This window comes from Canis aureus, chromosome 4, assembly GCF_053574225.1.
Source record: "Canis aureus isolate CA01 chromosome 4, VMU_Caureus_v.1.0, whole genome shotgun sequence".
In the NCBI taxonomy this organism is placed as follows: Eukaryota; Metazoa; Chordata; class Mammalia; order Carnivora; family Canidae; genus Canis; species Canis aureus.
In genome coordinates this window covers 42,587,714-42,602,762 of record NC_135614.1, presented here as the reverse complement: position 1 = coordinate 42,602,762, position 15,049 = coordinate 42,587,714, and the positions used below count along the sequence as shown (strand labels likewise).

Below are 15,049 nucleotides of genomic sequence, written 5' to 3'. Positions count from 1 at the left end.
TTTCTCCCCAACAAGGAATACTCGGTTATCCAGGGTCTCTGGCACCTGAAGCTTTGACTTTGAGGAAACAATGAACTCTGCACCCAAGCCTTCGGGTGAGTCAAAATCCCGAGGTGGCTCTGCCTGCCTGGAGGCCTGAGAGGCACGAAGTGATGGGGAACGGTGAACCGAGCTCTCTGGCTCTCTTACAACCGGCTCGCCCTCCATACCTAGCACCGCCAAGGGCTGCCGCCGCCATTTTGCAGGGTGGGCAGCGCAGGCTCCAGGCGCTGGGCCGGCGGGTGGGAGCGGGAGAGGACGTGGAAGGGTGGGAAGGGGGCAGCGCGCGCCACCAGGGGAGAGCGCGCGTGCGCACAGCGGCGGCGGCGGCGGCGGAGGGGTGGGGCCGGGGTACGAGTGCGCGTGCTCCATGGGAGCCCGCGAAGTACCTGGAGGAGGTGGGGGGCGAGGTAGAAAGGAGTGGAGTTGAAGAGCGCTTGCGCGGGAGGGCGACCGTCAGGGGAGGGGGGCTCCCGAGCACGCGCGCGGAGACGGGACTTGGAAAGCTCTCGCGAGATCTTCGCGGTGCTATATATGTGCGCAGGGAGCCCGCGTCCTTTCCCTGCTGTGATTCCGTCCTGCGCGGCTGTTCTGAGGAACAGTAGTCGTGTGTCTCCGTCCGCCTTCTCTCCCACCTAAGTGCGTGCCACCGCCCCATGGAAGATTCGATGGACATGGACATGAGCCCCCTGCGGCCCCAGAACTATCTTTTTGGTAAGTGCAGGGGGGGTGGGGTGAGGCCGGGCAGGGCCTGGTGGCTTTGAGGTGGGGGTGGGGGGGCGGGAATCCCACTGAGGCCTGGGCTGGGAGGGTAAGCCAGGCAAGCTGGAGGCCCGAGGGAGGGAGGAGAGCCGCCGAGGCCCTGCCCCGTAAGGGATGGGAGGTCCAGAGAGGAGCACGAAGCGGTGAAAGGAGGGGCGGCCTGAAGCCTTGGGCAGGAACGATCCCAGGCCCAGGGCCTGAGGTAACGTAGAACCGACCGGCTGAGGGTTCGGCTTTGCTTGGGGGCACGCGGTAGAGCCACGGGCTTGATTTTCTCTTGAGCTGCGTGGTTTCGTACAGGCTTGGGATTCTTGGCCGGCGTCTTTGATGCAGGGCCCCGGCTTGGTCCTGGAGGTTGAGGGAGTCCGCGGTGTGGGCCGTGGGCTTCCTTTCTGGGGGAAAGGGTATTTAGAGCCTCGCGTTGTCCCTAGGCCTCAAGAGTGCGGAGCTTCAGGGCCGAGTTTCAGCCCCGGTGCCTCGGCCCGTTGCGGGGGGAGGGGAGGCGCGGCCGGGCGTGAGGAGGCCGCAACCGCTGGGAGCACGTGGTTGCCACGTGGTTGGGGGAAGGAGGGGGTGTGGGCACTACATCCGGGTCTCCCCGGTGGCTTGTCACCACGGAGCGTGGCATCCTGGGGCTTAATTGAAGCTGTTGGGCGGGAAATCTTAAGTGAAGAGGCTGGTAGAGCCAAGATTCTGTAAGTCTTTGTTCAGTCCTTAACATCCGTGATGGCAGTTCTCATTTATAGAGCACTTGTTAAAAAGATCGAACCAGCCCACTTTGCACATGACTGATGCTCAGAACTGAAGGCTTGAGGCTTAACGAGGGCTTGTACTTGTAGGTAAATAGTGGGTAGATCTAAACCAAGACCCTTCCTTGCCTCTAGAACTGGTGCGTTGATTTTTGGAGGGAGGCTGGGGGAAACAGCCTTCTTGTGGCCTTGAGCAAACAGCTTTTTTGAAAAGATGAGAAATTTGTGTGGGGTTCAGTAAGAGCTGGTACTGTTTTTGGAATCTTCCCCTCCCCTCTCCAGAAAGCAGTTACATACATAGTAGAGAGGCCAGCTTTGGTTTTCAATCTTAGTGAAATTGTCAGAAGCCCTATCTTTGTCAGACTTTGAAGTAAGTGCAAATCCTGCCCCCACGTTTCTTTATATACCATGCTGAGATTTGTTAATTGAGGTAACATTTAGACATCTATGTACCAGTAACTGTTAGAGGGCAATTAAATGGAGTCCTTTAATTAAAAGGTTATTCTGATGGTACTTGAAACAACTTGCCTATTGATGGGATGGGAGTGGGTAACTTACACCATATGTTACGGCTTTTATTCCTAGTCCTTTTGAATTGCTAGGGTTTCTGGTCAATTTATACTGTATTTTTGTGTTAATCTTTTCTACGGGAAATATCCCTAGGATATATCTATTCTTAAACATAATTTCTAAGCATAATGTACATCATTTCTGTTAACTTCAAAGGTGGAATATTGACCCCTCTAGCAAGTTTTGGGTCTTTTACATCTGTAGTTTATGTCCTGTGAATACAGGCTGTTCTTGTAGGTGTTTGTGTAACCATTCTCATTTCTAAATTGGTCACTTCTCTTTCGTAGGTAGGTGATTAGTCCTTTTTAAAGTTTATCGATATTGTACATTAGACTTCGTTTCAGATACTGCCAGATCCAGATTTACTAGATCTTTGAGCTTGTTTCTATCTAAAAACAACTAGAGTGTGGTTGAAAATGAAATAGTATAGTTGGAAAGTGGAATTTATAAAGCCCTGTATAAATGTTACGTGATGTTTCTAGACATTGCTGTTCAAGAAATCCAGGAAGAGCTACCTCTGCATTGCCTACTGATAGCTAAAATAGTGGGAAACTTGGTCACAAATTAACTGTTACCTTTCGGTTATCCTCACTTAAGTTTCAGTGTCATTTTTCTCTGTTGCTTTTTTCCCTTGATTTACAGGTTGTGAACTAAAGGCTGACAAAGATTACCACTTTAAGGTGGATAATGATGAAAATGAGCACCAGTTATCTTTAAGAACGGTACTGAAACTTTCCAAAATAAACTACTTGACCTTTCTTGATTCCTATTCCTATTTGTGTGACTTAACATTTTCATAGTAGTATTGTTTATAACTGAGTGTTATAAATACATGATCTTGTACCTGTACTATAAAACTTGGCATCTTTACTTTTCATTTGGTAATGTGAAGTTGAGTCACACTACTGTTCAACTTTCCATATTTGTGTATTTTGCCTCTCTGGCTGCATTAGAAAAAGCCCTTTAGGGCAGTGATGAATTTTATTTTTTTGTCCTCCATAGTGGGGCCTGCAGCCTTACTGCCTAACTTAGAATAGGTGGACAGTAGATGTTAGGTGGTCCATTCTGTGGGTAGCAGATAAAACTATGCCATTAAATATATTTGCTGCGTTTGTTCAAATGAAAAATTGGTTGGCAAGGCAACCTAAAACTTGAAGATGACATTGTGCACCGATAAGTTTTCTGTTAGTGGTAATAATAGGTTTATAATTGCTTAGTTTTTTCTTAGAAGGCAAATTTTGGGGGGATTGTAAAATAGGAACTTAATTTTTTTTTTTTTTTTTTTTTTTTTTTTTTTTTTTTTTTTTTTTTTTTTTTTAGGAACTTAATTTAAAGTATTTTTGTTCACAGGTCAGTTTGGGAGCTGGTGCAAAGGATGAATTGCACATTGTTGAAGCAGAGGCAATGAATTATGAAGGCAGTCCAATTAAAGTCACTCTGGCAACTTTGAAAATGTCTGTACAGCCAACGGTAAGGGCACTGAGACTTTTGGATTTTATGTCAAGGTCTAATTCTATTGTATTAAGGTAGGTGTTGTTTAGGTTACACCAAGGACTTAAAAGGGGGGAATTTCCTTTGTGTTTTTTTAGTAGCAGCTGCATCACTGTGGGGTTGAATGATCAACTCTTGAACATATTGGTTTGCTATTTGTCAGAGGTGATAAAACAGGTTTGCTGGTTGGTTCATTTGGTTTATGCATTTGCCTGTAATGCCTGTCTAACACAAACATTTTTCTAGGTCTCTTACAAACAGGTTTTTATACCAAACATTTAACCTTAAAAGTTTATCATTTTTAGGTGTCCCTTGGGGGCTTTGAAATAACACCACCTGTGGTCTTACGGTTGAAGTGTGGTTCCGGTCCTGTGCATATTAGTGGACAGCACTTAGTAGGTATGTTATTAGGTATTATGCTATTTATTCTCTTCTTTGTTCCCAATTTGAACTTTGTAATGTGTGCTAGATCTATTGTCTTTATAATTGTTTAAATGGAGATTATCACTAGAAAAGGTTTTGTTTTGTTTTTTTGAAAACCAAGGAGTCCCGAAAATTCGTTTTTAAAAAATTTCTGTTCCCTAATTGCTATTTTTCTAGTAGAATCTTCATTTTTAAATGCTCATTACTGTATGCTATGCCCTTTTTTTCCTGAGTTCTTGCTTCTTGGTTGAATTCTAGTAGTGGCTAATAAATAAACTTGTTCTAGCTGTAGAGGAAGATGCAGAGTCAGAAGATGAAGAAGAGGAGGATGTGAAACTTCTTAGTATATCTGGAAAGCGTTCTGCCCCTGGAAGTGGTAGCAAGGTTCCACAGGTATAGGTTATCTTATCCTGGCCTTTAGTTTTGGTGATTAAGATCAGCACTTGTTCATGGGTACATATATGTACGTATTTTTATATGAACTTTTTTTTTTTTTTAAGAAAAAAGTAAAACTTGCTGCTGATGAAGATGATGACGACGACGATGATGACGACGACGATGATGAAGAGTAAGTGTGATCTTAGAAGCTTGACAGTTGTATGGAGAGTAGTTTATGAAAATTATAATCATCTTTGAAATTAAGCAATACTTAAAAAGGGTAAATGGTCATTGGCTGTTACTTTGAATTAAATTAGCTGAATTTAAAAATGCTGGCATTTAAGAGCCTTTAAAATGCTGCAGTGTGGGACAGCTGCGTAGCTCATAAAATCTTTTAAAAAATTTTTAAAATGCAGTGTGTTGCAAATTTTCAAAAGAATATGTGGTGTTGGGATCCCTGGGTGGTGCAGCGGTTTAGCGCCTGCCTTTGGCCCAGGGCGCGATCCTGGAGACCCGGGATCGAATCCCACATCGGGCTCCCGGTGCATGGAGCCTGCTTCTCCTTCTGCCTGTGTCTCTGCCTCTCTCTCTCTCACTGTGTGCCTATCATAAAAAAAAAAAAAAAAAAAAAAAAAAAGAATATGCGGTGTTTCCCAAATGTATTTGACTAGATGAGTTTTTTTCCTGAGGAAGATTTAATAAACACGTGATGACAAGTCTGCTGGTAAGATTTTTTACTAAACAGTATATAAGTGATCTGGGTAGAAAGAATCCGGATGGCTCCAGCGACATTTCATTTTGTAAGTTGTCACTTAATGATTTTTTTTATCCCACAAAGGATTTTGGCTAATAGTTCTTTGGTCCTTACTGATAAAATGAGATTCTGAAAGAAGATTTTCATGAAGGATTTGAGATTTTTTTGGAAACTATTTGGTGATAGGTTTATTAAACTTGATCAGGCTAAGGTAAAATTAAATGCATACTACACAATAAAGTGCTATTTATTTATTCATGAGAGAGAGAGAGGCAGAGGGGGGAGAAGCAGGCTCCCCGCTGAGTAGAAAACCTGACTGGAGGCTCCATCCCAGTGTCCTGGGATCTTGACCTGAGCAGAAAGCAGATGCTTAACTTACTGAGGCACCCAACTACCCCTTTACTTGTCTTGATATACTGAGTTGTCGGAAAACAAAAAAGCTCTTACAAGTTCCTTTTCAGAAAGAATTCACAAGTACTTTCTCCCGTTCTGTGGGCTGTGTTTTCGCTTGAGTGTGTAATCCTTTGCACAAAAGTTTTTAATCATCCAGTGTCCTATTAGCTTAATTTTTTATGTTTTTAATGATTTATGGAGTCCAGTTTGTTTATTTTGATGCTTGTGTGCTTTTGGTGTTAAAATAAGCCATTGCCAAATCTTCTGAAACCTTTATTATATGTCTTATATTTAAATCTTTGATCCATCTTGAATCCATTTTTGTATATGGTATGAAGTTGGGGACAAACCTAAATTCTGTGTGTGGATTTCTAGTTGTCCCAGCACCGTTTATTAGATGTCTTTCGCCATTGGATGACAGTACTGTGTCGTTGAGAATAATTACGATGAATTATGGGTTTGTTTCTGGACTCTTTGGTTTTATTAAGTATCCTTAGATGCTGGTAAAACAGTCTTGATTTCTGTTGCTTTGTAATTTTTGTGGGTTTTTTTTTTAAAACACTAAGTGCATCCTCCAATTTTGTTACTTTTTCGAGATTGTTTTTGGCTGCTTTTGGGTTCTTTGAATTTTAATACAAATTGTAGGATCAATGTCTACAGAGAACCTAGGACTGTTAGGGGTTGTGATGAATCGTAGATTAATTTGGAGAGTTGCCACCTTAGAATATTTCTCCTGATCTGTGAACATGTGTTTCTATTTAGTTTCTTTAAACTACAACTTCCATTTTTAAGTTTTTTATCCACTTTAGTTGTAAGAAAAATACAATATTATCTTAACCATTTTTGAAGTGTACAGTTGAGTGTTAATTATATTGTTGTTTAATAGATCCTAAAGTCTTTTCATCTATTAATACTGAAAATTTACTTACTGAATGAAAACTCCTTTCCACCATTCTCCAACCCTTGGCTACCACCAATCTCCTTTTGGGTTCTATAGAGGAAAAGATTACTTTTGATGCCTCGTTAAGTGGGATCATACACTATGTCTGTCTTTTCCATGACTATCATGTTTGTTAGTATGTTCTCAAGGTTCATCCATGTGACAGGATTTCCTTTTTAAAACTGAATATTCTAGGGATACCCAAGTGACTCAGTCTATTGTGTCTGACTCTTGATTTCACCTTAGGTTATGATCCTCAGAGTCCTGAGATAGAGCCCTGTATCAGGCTCCTTGCTCAGCGGAGGAAATCTCCTTGGAAGTCTCTCATTCTAAAATCTTTTTTAAAAATTGCAATATTCTAATAACTATCCAAAAATCCTGAATATTTCCTTAAATATATAAATGATAATTTTCTTAGCATTTGTTAGTAGATATTTAGGTTGCTTCCACTTGTGAAGATGAACATGCAAATAGCTCTTTGAGACCCTTGCTTCCAATTCTTTTGTCAATCCTCAAAAGTTTGAAATTCTTAACATCTTGATTGACTAAACTTGGAGTTTCATCCAATTTTTACACAGGCTTATGAGTGCATTGGATCAGTAATAGTGACTCCTTGTGAGGAAAAATTAGGGACACAAATCATGAGATTTCTAACTCTGGGAAACAGGGTTGTAGAAGAGAAGATGGGTGGGGGGATAGGTGATGGGCACTTGATGGGATGAGCCCTGAGTGTTCTATGTTGGCAAATCGAATTTAAATTAAAAATTTTTTAAAAATAATAAGGACTCATTTCATTTGTAGTGATGATGATGATGATTTTGATGATGAGGAAGCTGAAGAAAAGGCTCCAGTAAAGAAAGTAAGTACAACACAGTGGTACAAGGCTGACAGAAATAGCTAGTAACAGAAATGGAAATTTTTTACTGCTTTGTTTTGTAGTTAACAAAAGCTGGTTTGGGAGGAGTTGTTGATCTTGTACTTAAATTAGTCCTGAATAGGATTTTCATCTTAAAAACTTTCCTAATAGTGATCTATTTTCTTTATCCTTGTGGTCTTCTCCCACTTTCATAGCCCTTAATACCTTTTGTCAGAATGATTGTTTTGTCTTACCCTGACTGCTTTTGTTTAAGTGGTTTGGGGCTGTTTTACTTGGACTCATATGTCTGTTATGTGTAGGAGAGCATTGATTAAGATTAATTTCTAATTGCAGTCTATACGAGATACTCCAGCCAAAAATGCACAAAAATCAAACCAGAATGGAAAAGACTCAAAACCATCAACACCAAGAACAAAAGTAAGTGGCATACACATAAACCACAACCTTCACTGAAGTAGAAGTTTTAATTGATATCTTAAAGTGCTAAAGTGTGCTTGTTGGTGTGCTCGCTTCGGCGGCATATATACTGAAATTGAAACAATACAGAGAAGATTAGCATGGTGCCTGTGCAAGGATGATATGCAAATTCATGAAGCATTCCATATTCTTGAAGGACAGTCATTATACAGTTTCGCTCATATGAGTAATATAAAAAATAATGAAAGGGATTATAGGGGAAAGGAGAGAAAGTAAGTGGGAAATATCACAGTGACAAAACAGGAAACTCCTAACTTTGGGGAACAACCAAGGGGTAGTGGAAGGGGAAGTGGGTGGGGGGATGGTGACTGGGTGACAGGCACTGAGGGGGGGCACTTGAGGGGATACGCACTGGGTATTATACTATATGTTGGTAAGTCAAACTCCAATAGAAAATACATATATAAAACATTGTGTTTGTTGGTGGAGGATCCATCCCCTAGTGGAGGATGCCAACAAAAATTTTTTTATTGCACTATAAACAGTTGTGTCCTGTAAGGAGTTTTTTAAAGTATTTTATGGCATAGAGTTTTCTCAACTCTGGCTGTGTACTAGAATCTAGCAACTTAAAAGAGCCATAGTACCCCAGCTTGGAGATTATTAGAAGCTATGGGATGGGCCTAAGGCATATCAAGGTACATTTACTTGCTTCATTCTTGGGGCCTTCTGGTTTCAATTTTGATGGTGTACAAGTGTAGAACTGATCTGATATGATGTTGAATATAAAAAGCAAGCTCAAACTATTCTTGTTTTTATTCAGGAATGATATATTAAGAATAAGAAACAATTGTTGAGATGTTTATTTAAAACAACTCAACTCTATTTTTTACAAGGAAGGATTGTAAATAAGAATGATTTTTCTTGAGAAAATCCAGGTAGGTAGGATGGGTCGTAAGAGACACCCCTTTATGTCCTTTTGAACCTTAATCTTTTTTTTTTTCAGGGTCAAGAATCTTTCAAAAAACAGGAAAAGACTCCCAAAACACCGAAAGGACCTAGTTCTGTAGAAGACATTAAAGCAAAAATGCAAGCAAGTATAGAAAAAGTGAGTATAAAAGGATCTTAAAACCTAGATGGGTTTTTTTATTCCTTTTTTTTTTTTTTTTTTTTAAGATTTTATTTATTCTTGAGAGAGAGGCAGTCACAGGCAGAAGGAAGAACAGGCTCCATGCAGGAAGCCAGCCCCGTGTGGGACTGTATCCTGGGACCCTAGGATCACACCCTGAGCTGAAGCAAACACTCAACCACTGAGCCACCCAGGCGTCCTGTCCCTCCTCTTTTAGAGTAATACCATTGTGATGGCTTTGGAACTAGATTGTTCCTTACTTTTTTAATCTTGAAATCTTGAAATCTTGCCCCTTTTGTGCTATGCTTTTTCTTTTTTCAGAAACATGTTTTTTGTATTCATTTCTCACCTTGACATTTTTGTGTGTGTGTGTGTACTTGAAGTTACATATATATATGTACTTTTTTATATATATATAAAAGACCAGTAAGTTGGTTTTAAGCTTAATTCTGACCTTAGATGTTAAAAGGAGTTCAATGAGTTTTTTTTTTAGTTGTGATATGCTATAGAACCAGCAGAGGGCGTTTGAGTCTTCTATAAATTTACAGGCTGTGGGAAAAGTGGAAACTGCTTGGTTGCTGATGGGTTAGTACAATAATTATTCATGACTGATTTTAGTCAAACATTTTCCAACAAATTTGAATCTTTATCTGCTCTATTTTCTATTTTTTTTAATTTAAGATTTATTTATTTATGAGAGAGAGAGAGGCAGAGAGGCAGACACAGGAGGAGGGAGAAGCAGGCTCCATGCTGGGAGCCTGACGTGGGACTTGATCCTGGGACTCCAGGATTGCGCCCTGGGCCAAAGGCAGGCGCTAAACTGCTGAGCCACCCAGGGATCCCTTTATTTGCTCTTTATACCAAGAAATTACCAGTTATATATGGTAATATCTTGAATCTCTGAACGCTTATATTTAGTTACCATTTTGTCTTAAATAATGGAAATGTGAGAAGAAATTAGCTCTCTACCTGCTACTTACTTGATTGAGAAACTAAACTTACTAAACCTAGTAAACTCGGACTTCAGAGTAAAGGTGGGATGGTGAGGAAAAGTTGCTGACTCTCTGTTTCCCCATGTTTTTCCTTTGCTTTATAAGTTTACTTGGTTTCAGTAAATTTTTTTGTGCAGTGATGAGTCAGTTGGGAAACCTTTAGAACCAAAATGTGTTTGTTGGTTTTTGCTTTAGTACTACTGCATACCTTTCTAGCTTCTGGTATCACTGTTTTATTTTTATCCCTTTCATACAATGCTGAAATGACATTTTTTAGATCCCCCCCCCCCCATTTTAATATGGTCCTATCTCCTTGGTTTAATTACAGGCGAATTGAACAGTCCTGGGCACTACTGGTAAAATAAACCCAAAGCTGGGGAGAGAGGAAAAGGAGAGACAAATATAGTCCATACTGACTGTCATCAACAATCCAGACTGAAGTCTCAAATCCCTTTCCTGTTTTGCCACCCACCCACACCCCCTTCCAGGCTGGAAGCAATCTCATTCTTGATCTCCTAAAGCACTTTTCTTTTGACTGCTGTGATTCAGTGACCCCTTACACTTTGCTTTCTATGATTTGCGCATTTGCTTTACCTCTTTGGCCATGTTTTAATCGCCTTTGTGTCTCCCTAGCTGCTCAATAAATATTTGAATGAATCAAATAAGAATGTATGTGACAATAATTTAAAAATGGGATTTACAGTGAGGTTTATTTTCTAGGTTACAGAGGCAATTTAAGGATCTTAACCATACTTCTGATCTTAACCTATTTTGTGCCTTGATTCCTTTGGCATTCTGAAACCTTGATCTTGTTAAAATGCATAGAAGATTTAGGTTACGAGGAAAATTAAAATTTAGTTACAAAAAGAGGAAACAAAAGGTTTATAATTAGTATTAAGATAATTCAAAAGTAGTGATGAATATGAACACATCAAGATATTTGCAGTAATTGCAGCATTTGAAAGTGTTTGGTGATGAACTATTTTGAAAATGAGTTGTATTAATAATGTTGTGATTTCTTCCCTGTGTCCATAATTGAAGGAGGTGCCAAGTTTTGGTTAGTGAAATGTGGGACTAATTTTTTCCCCCCATTCGACTTCATATATGCCCTGAACTGACTGACTCCCAGGTTACGGTTGTGCTGGATCTAGGTTCTTAAGTATTAAGTGATTAAGCAATTTTGATTCTTTGTATATGGTACTCAAAAAGGGGTATAAATTTGTATTTGGTTCTGGGTGCTATATAGTAGAGCAAGCAGTCAAGTTGACATATTTTGAGTTCCTGAAGAGTATCAACTGTAGCTTATGTTCTGTGTTTTTAGAATGGTCTGAGAGAATTTAAAACTAATGAGCTTATTTATAGGAGTACTATGAAAGACCTAGGTGCCCCCCCTTTTTTTATTTAAATCCAGTTAATATATGGTTTATTAGTTTCAGAGGTAATGCCCAGTGATTAGTCTTAGATAATACCTATTGCTCATTACATTACATGCCCTCCTTTTTTTTTTTTTTTTTTTTTTTTTAAAGATTTTATTTATTCAGAGGCAGAGGGAGAAGCAGGCTCCATGCAGGGAGCCCAATGTGGGACTCGATCCCCGGTCTCCAGGATCACACGCCAGGCTGCAGGCGACACCAAACTGCTGCGCCACCGGGGCTGCCCTCACGTGCCCTCCTTAATGAAAGACCTAGGTTTTATTTTTTAATTCTTATTTACTTATTTATTTAAAGATTTTATTTTATTCATTTATTCATGAGAGAGTGAGAGAGGCAGAGACAAAGGCAGAGGGAGAAGCAGGCTCCATGCAGGGAGCCCCACATGGGACTCAATCCTGGGACTCCAGGATAACGACCTGAGCTGAAGGCAGCGCTAAACTGCTGAGCCACCCAGGCTGCCCAAGACGTAGGTTTTAAATATTGTTACCAGTAGGTGTTTCTGGGCCTAAAACCAAAGTATTAAAATGAAGAGTTGAAGGGACAAAGAGTGAACCAATGATCCATGTAATAGCATGAAAATCTGTGAGGAGTTTCATAGTATCTCAAAAACAGTATTTCTGTAATTAACATTATTAATGCTTTTGTTTCCTAGGGTGGTTCTCTTCCCAAAGTGGAAGCCAAGTTCATCAATTATGTGAAGAATTGCTTCCGGATGACTGACCAAGAGGTAACTGAATTTTTAGGAGATGTGACTAAATCCTAATTTTTTGTGACTTATTTATGATTTTTAGTTTAAGTGTTGGCTTCTTTTAAAAGGTTCCTAACCACAAACAATACTTCAGATTAAATACCTGGAAACTTGTAAGAATTTGAGAAGATAACTAGTACATTTTTCTCAGGTTTTTCTATAAAATTATCTCTTGGTTACTGAATTCACTTTACTTTTGGTACTCTGTTGGCTAAGGAAATCATCTGATTTCCTTGCTGCTCCATTTGAGTACCTGTAGTCTGGACTTCTGCTTTCTTTTGAGTTGGCAGAGAAGACCATTTTCTCTGTAGGTCTTATAGGAAGCACATTTTGCTGAAAACAACCTGAGGTATAAAATATGGAAGCAAGAAGCCAAATTGTAGTAAATATTCAAATATTAGCTTGAGTCAGCTGTTGAATTTTATATTTCTTAAATGCTATTTTCTCAATAGAAAAAATTCATGATTTACTTTTATGGTTGTATTTATGGTTGCTGACTCAGATTGTAAAGGAAAATGTAAAAACAGGTAAGGTTGCAAAGGCACCTTTGTATACGTAGAACATTCTGTGTTAAATGGTTTTTGTCAAGAATCCCTATACCTCAACTTTTTTCAGTATGAGCTACTTTTCTGCCAGTTACCTAGTACTTACGTGACTTAAGTGGCAGCACTACTTTGGTCCAGTTTGAAGTGTTTCAGCACTGTTTACTATTATTGGTGAGTTCAGCCTTTATTGATATGGCTGTGAGATGAAATTCAATTTTACACTCTTCTGTAAGAGAGTGTTCTGTGTGTATTAAACTCCAAAATGCAAGTGTGAATTCTGTGAAGTTTCTGAACAGTAGACATTTGTTAAACAAAAATCCTTGTGAAACCAGAGTATGCAATTGTTGAAATTGTTCTGTATTGCAAATAGTGGAAAGATGTGAATCTGCATTTACTAACAAGGAAGTATAAGACAAATGATTACTCCCAGTTAGTGTCAAAGACCGTGGTTAAGAATTTAGGGAAAGATAATCAAGGTTGTGAAGGCCTTCCACACAGTATTAGTCTTGCAGCTGAAATGACTAAACTCACTGCTATCAGAAGTATTTTCTGAGTCTAAAACTGAAAGCCTATTTTCAAGTGCAAGGATGAAATACTAAGGAATAGTTCAGTTTACTATTACAGATACTCAAACTGTAAATGCCTCATGTTTTTTTGACATACCTACAGATAACAGGTCACAATGTATACAATTTTTCATTGCTTATGCAGTTTTTCTTGTGAAAACTGCTTATGGGGATTTGGCTAGTAAAAACCAATTTAAAGTGGTTAACTAATAAATTGAGACTGTCATTTGAAGAATGATTCTTACATGGATGTTAATACTAGCATGAGAACAAGTTACAGATTTCATGTGTTAAAGGACAGAACAAGGATGTTCTTTTTTGTCAGTTGACATTTTGAATCCTTAGATTTTAAGAATGAAGAGCAGATTATGTCTTGGAAGATGGGTGTTAAGAGCTTTAACAAATCAGATAAGAGCAAATCTGAGTAGTTAATCTGGTTTTAAGTAAATAGTTTTTAGTATGTGTTCCATAATCTTAGATAAATGTATTTAACTGTGTGTTCTATATTTTTATGTGCTAAATCTGGCAGCTCTAAAGTATAGGACATTGAGGCAACATTTGGCCAAACTGGCCTCACCTCTTCCATTTTGTTTATCTAAGCTGTTAAATACATACTAGTACCTCTGCCTACAAAGATTGACATGTTATGCTTGATTTGAGGTTATTGAAATTAAATTCTGAGTATACATTTCCTTGAAATTAGTTCTTAATTATCTAGAGTGAACCTTTTTGGTGGTAGGATGAAAGATAGATACATTGAACTGTACAAAGAGCTGTGGTTTAATTTATTGGTGTCTATGAAGTGTTGTGGTTCTTTAACCACATTTTTTTTTTTTTTTCCAGGCTATTCAAGATCTCTGGCAGTGGAGGAAGTCTCTTTAAGAAAATAGTTTAAACAGTTTGTTAAAATTTTCCGTCTTCTTTCATTTCTGTAACAGTTGATATCTGGCTGTCCTTTTTATAATGCAGAGTGAGAACTTTCCCTACCGTGTCTGATAAATGTTGTCCAGGTTCCATTGCCAAGAATGTGTTGTCCAAAATGCCTGTTTAGTTTTTAAAGATGGAACTCCACCCTTTGCTTGGTTTTAAGTATGTATGGAATGTTATGATAGGACATAGTAGTAGTGGTGGTCAGACAAATGGAAATGGTGGGGAGACAAAAATATACATGTGAAATAAACTCAGTATTTTAATAAAGTAGCACTGTTTCTCTTTCTGTTATTTACTCTTCTTATACTTTGTCAAAGAAATAAATGTACTTAGTTAAAAGTATCAAATTAATATCCTGAAATCCCGAGAAACAGTCCCTGCCCTCCCCCTTCAAATAGTTGTGCCTCTCAGTTGTGTTTCTCTATTTTTCATTTAATGCTTAAAATTTCCTACCTCTTGATAACACTGATAATTATGACCATGCAAGCGTGTTTCCAGATGTGTAGTCAGACCACCTATCCACTTAAACCCAGTTTTTACTGGTAGAATCTGGCATGTTGAAGACCTTGCAGCTGCTTTTCTCAACATGGGCTCTTCATCTGAACTAGAACAGAAAAATGAATTCTGTTGACTGTTTTCTCAATTTGCCCAAAATAGCACATAATTTATACATTTTTAGATCCACAGGGGAAAGATTAATTTATTGCAAGCGGTGGTTACATGAGGACAATCAGGGGCTAATCTCTGGTATCTTTATCAATTTTACCACATGCTAATTACATGACGGTTGTAGTTAGATACTGTTGCTCCTTTTGTTTTACCTTGGTGTCTCTAGTAGTTTGCCAATATATGGAGGAAATATTTTTCTGAGTACTTTCAGTCTGAAAAGTCAGTTTTTGACATAAGTTAATTCTGC

At 39.0% G+C, this 15,049-nt stretch overlaps 1 protein-coding gene and 1 non-coding gene across 5 annotated transcripts; both read left to right on the top strand.

Moving 5' to 3' along the window:
• Positions 1–562: 562 nt before the first annotated feature.
• Positions 563–14,419, top strand: NPM1 (nucleophosmin 1). Of its 4 annotated transcripts, XR_013378155.1 has the most exons (12): positions 567–753; positions 2,763–2,842; positions 3,471–3,590; positions 3,917–4,010; positions 4,321–4,427; positions 4,535–4,602; positions 7,283–7,358; positions 7,710–7,793; positions 8,797–8,898; positions 10,240–11,599; positions 11,997–12,071; positions 14,047–14,419. XR_013378155.1 is itself a non-coding variant. In XM_077895554.1 (11 exons), exons 1-11 carry the CDS (start codon positions 696–698, stop codon positions 14,083–14,085), a joined length of 897 nt encoding a protein of 298 aa, XP_077751680.1. In that variant the 5' UTR covers positions 563–695; the 3' UTR covers positions 14,086–14,419. The 4 variants fall into 4 exon arrangements, 3 of the variants coding, with proteins under 3 accessions (XP_077751680.1, XP_077751678.1, XP_077751681.1); XM_077895554.1 differs by lacking the exon at positions 10,240–11,599 and having other exon boundaries at positions 563–753; positions 4,327–4,427; XM_077895552.1 differs by lacking the exon at positions 10,240–11,599 and having other exon boundaries at positions 566–753.
• LOC144313139 (U6 spliceosomal RNA) lies at positions 7,879–7,985 on the top strand. The gene has a single exon (XR_013378864.1). It is a non-coding gene; the product is annotated as a U6 spliceosomal RNA (small nuclear RNA).
• Positions 14,420–15,049: the final 630 nt, after the last annotated feature.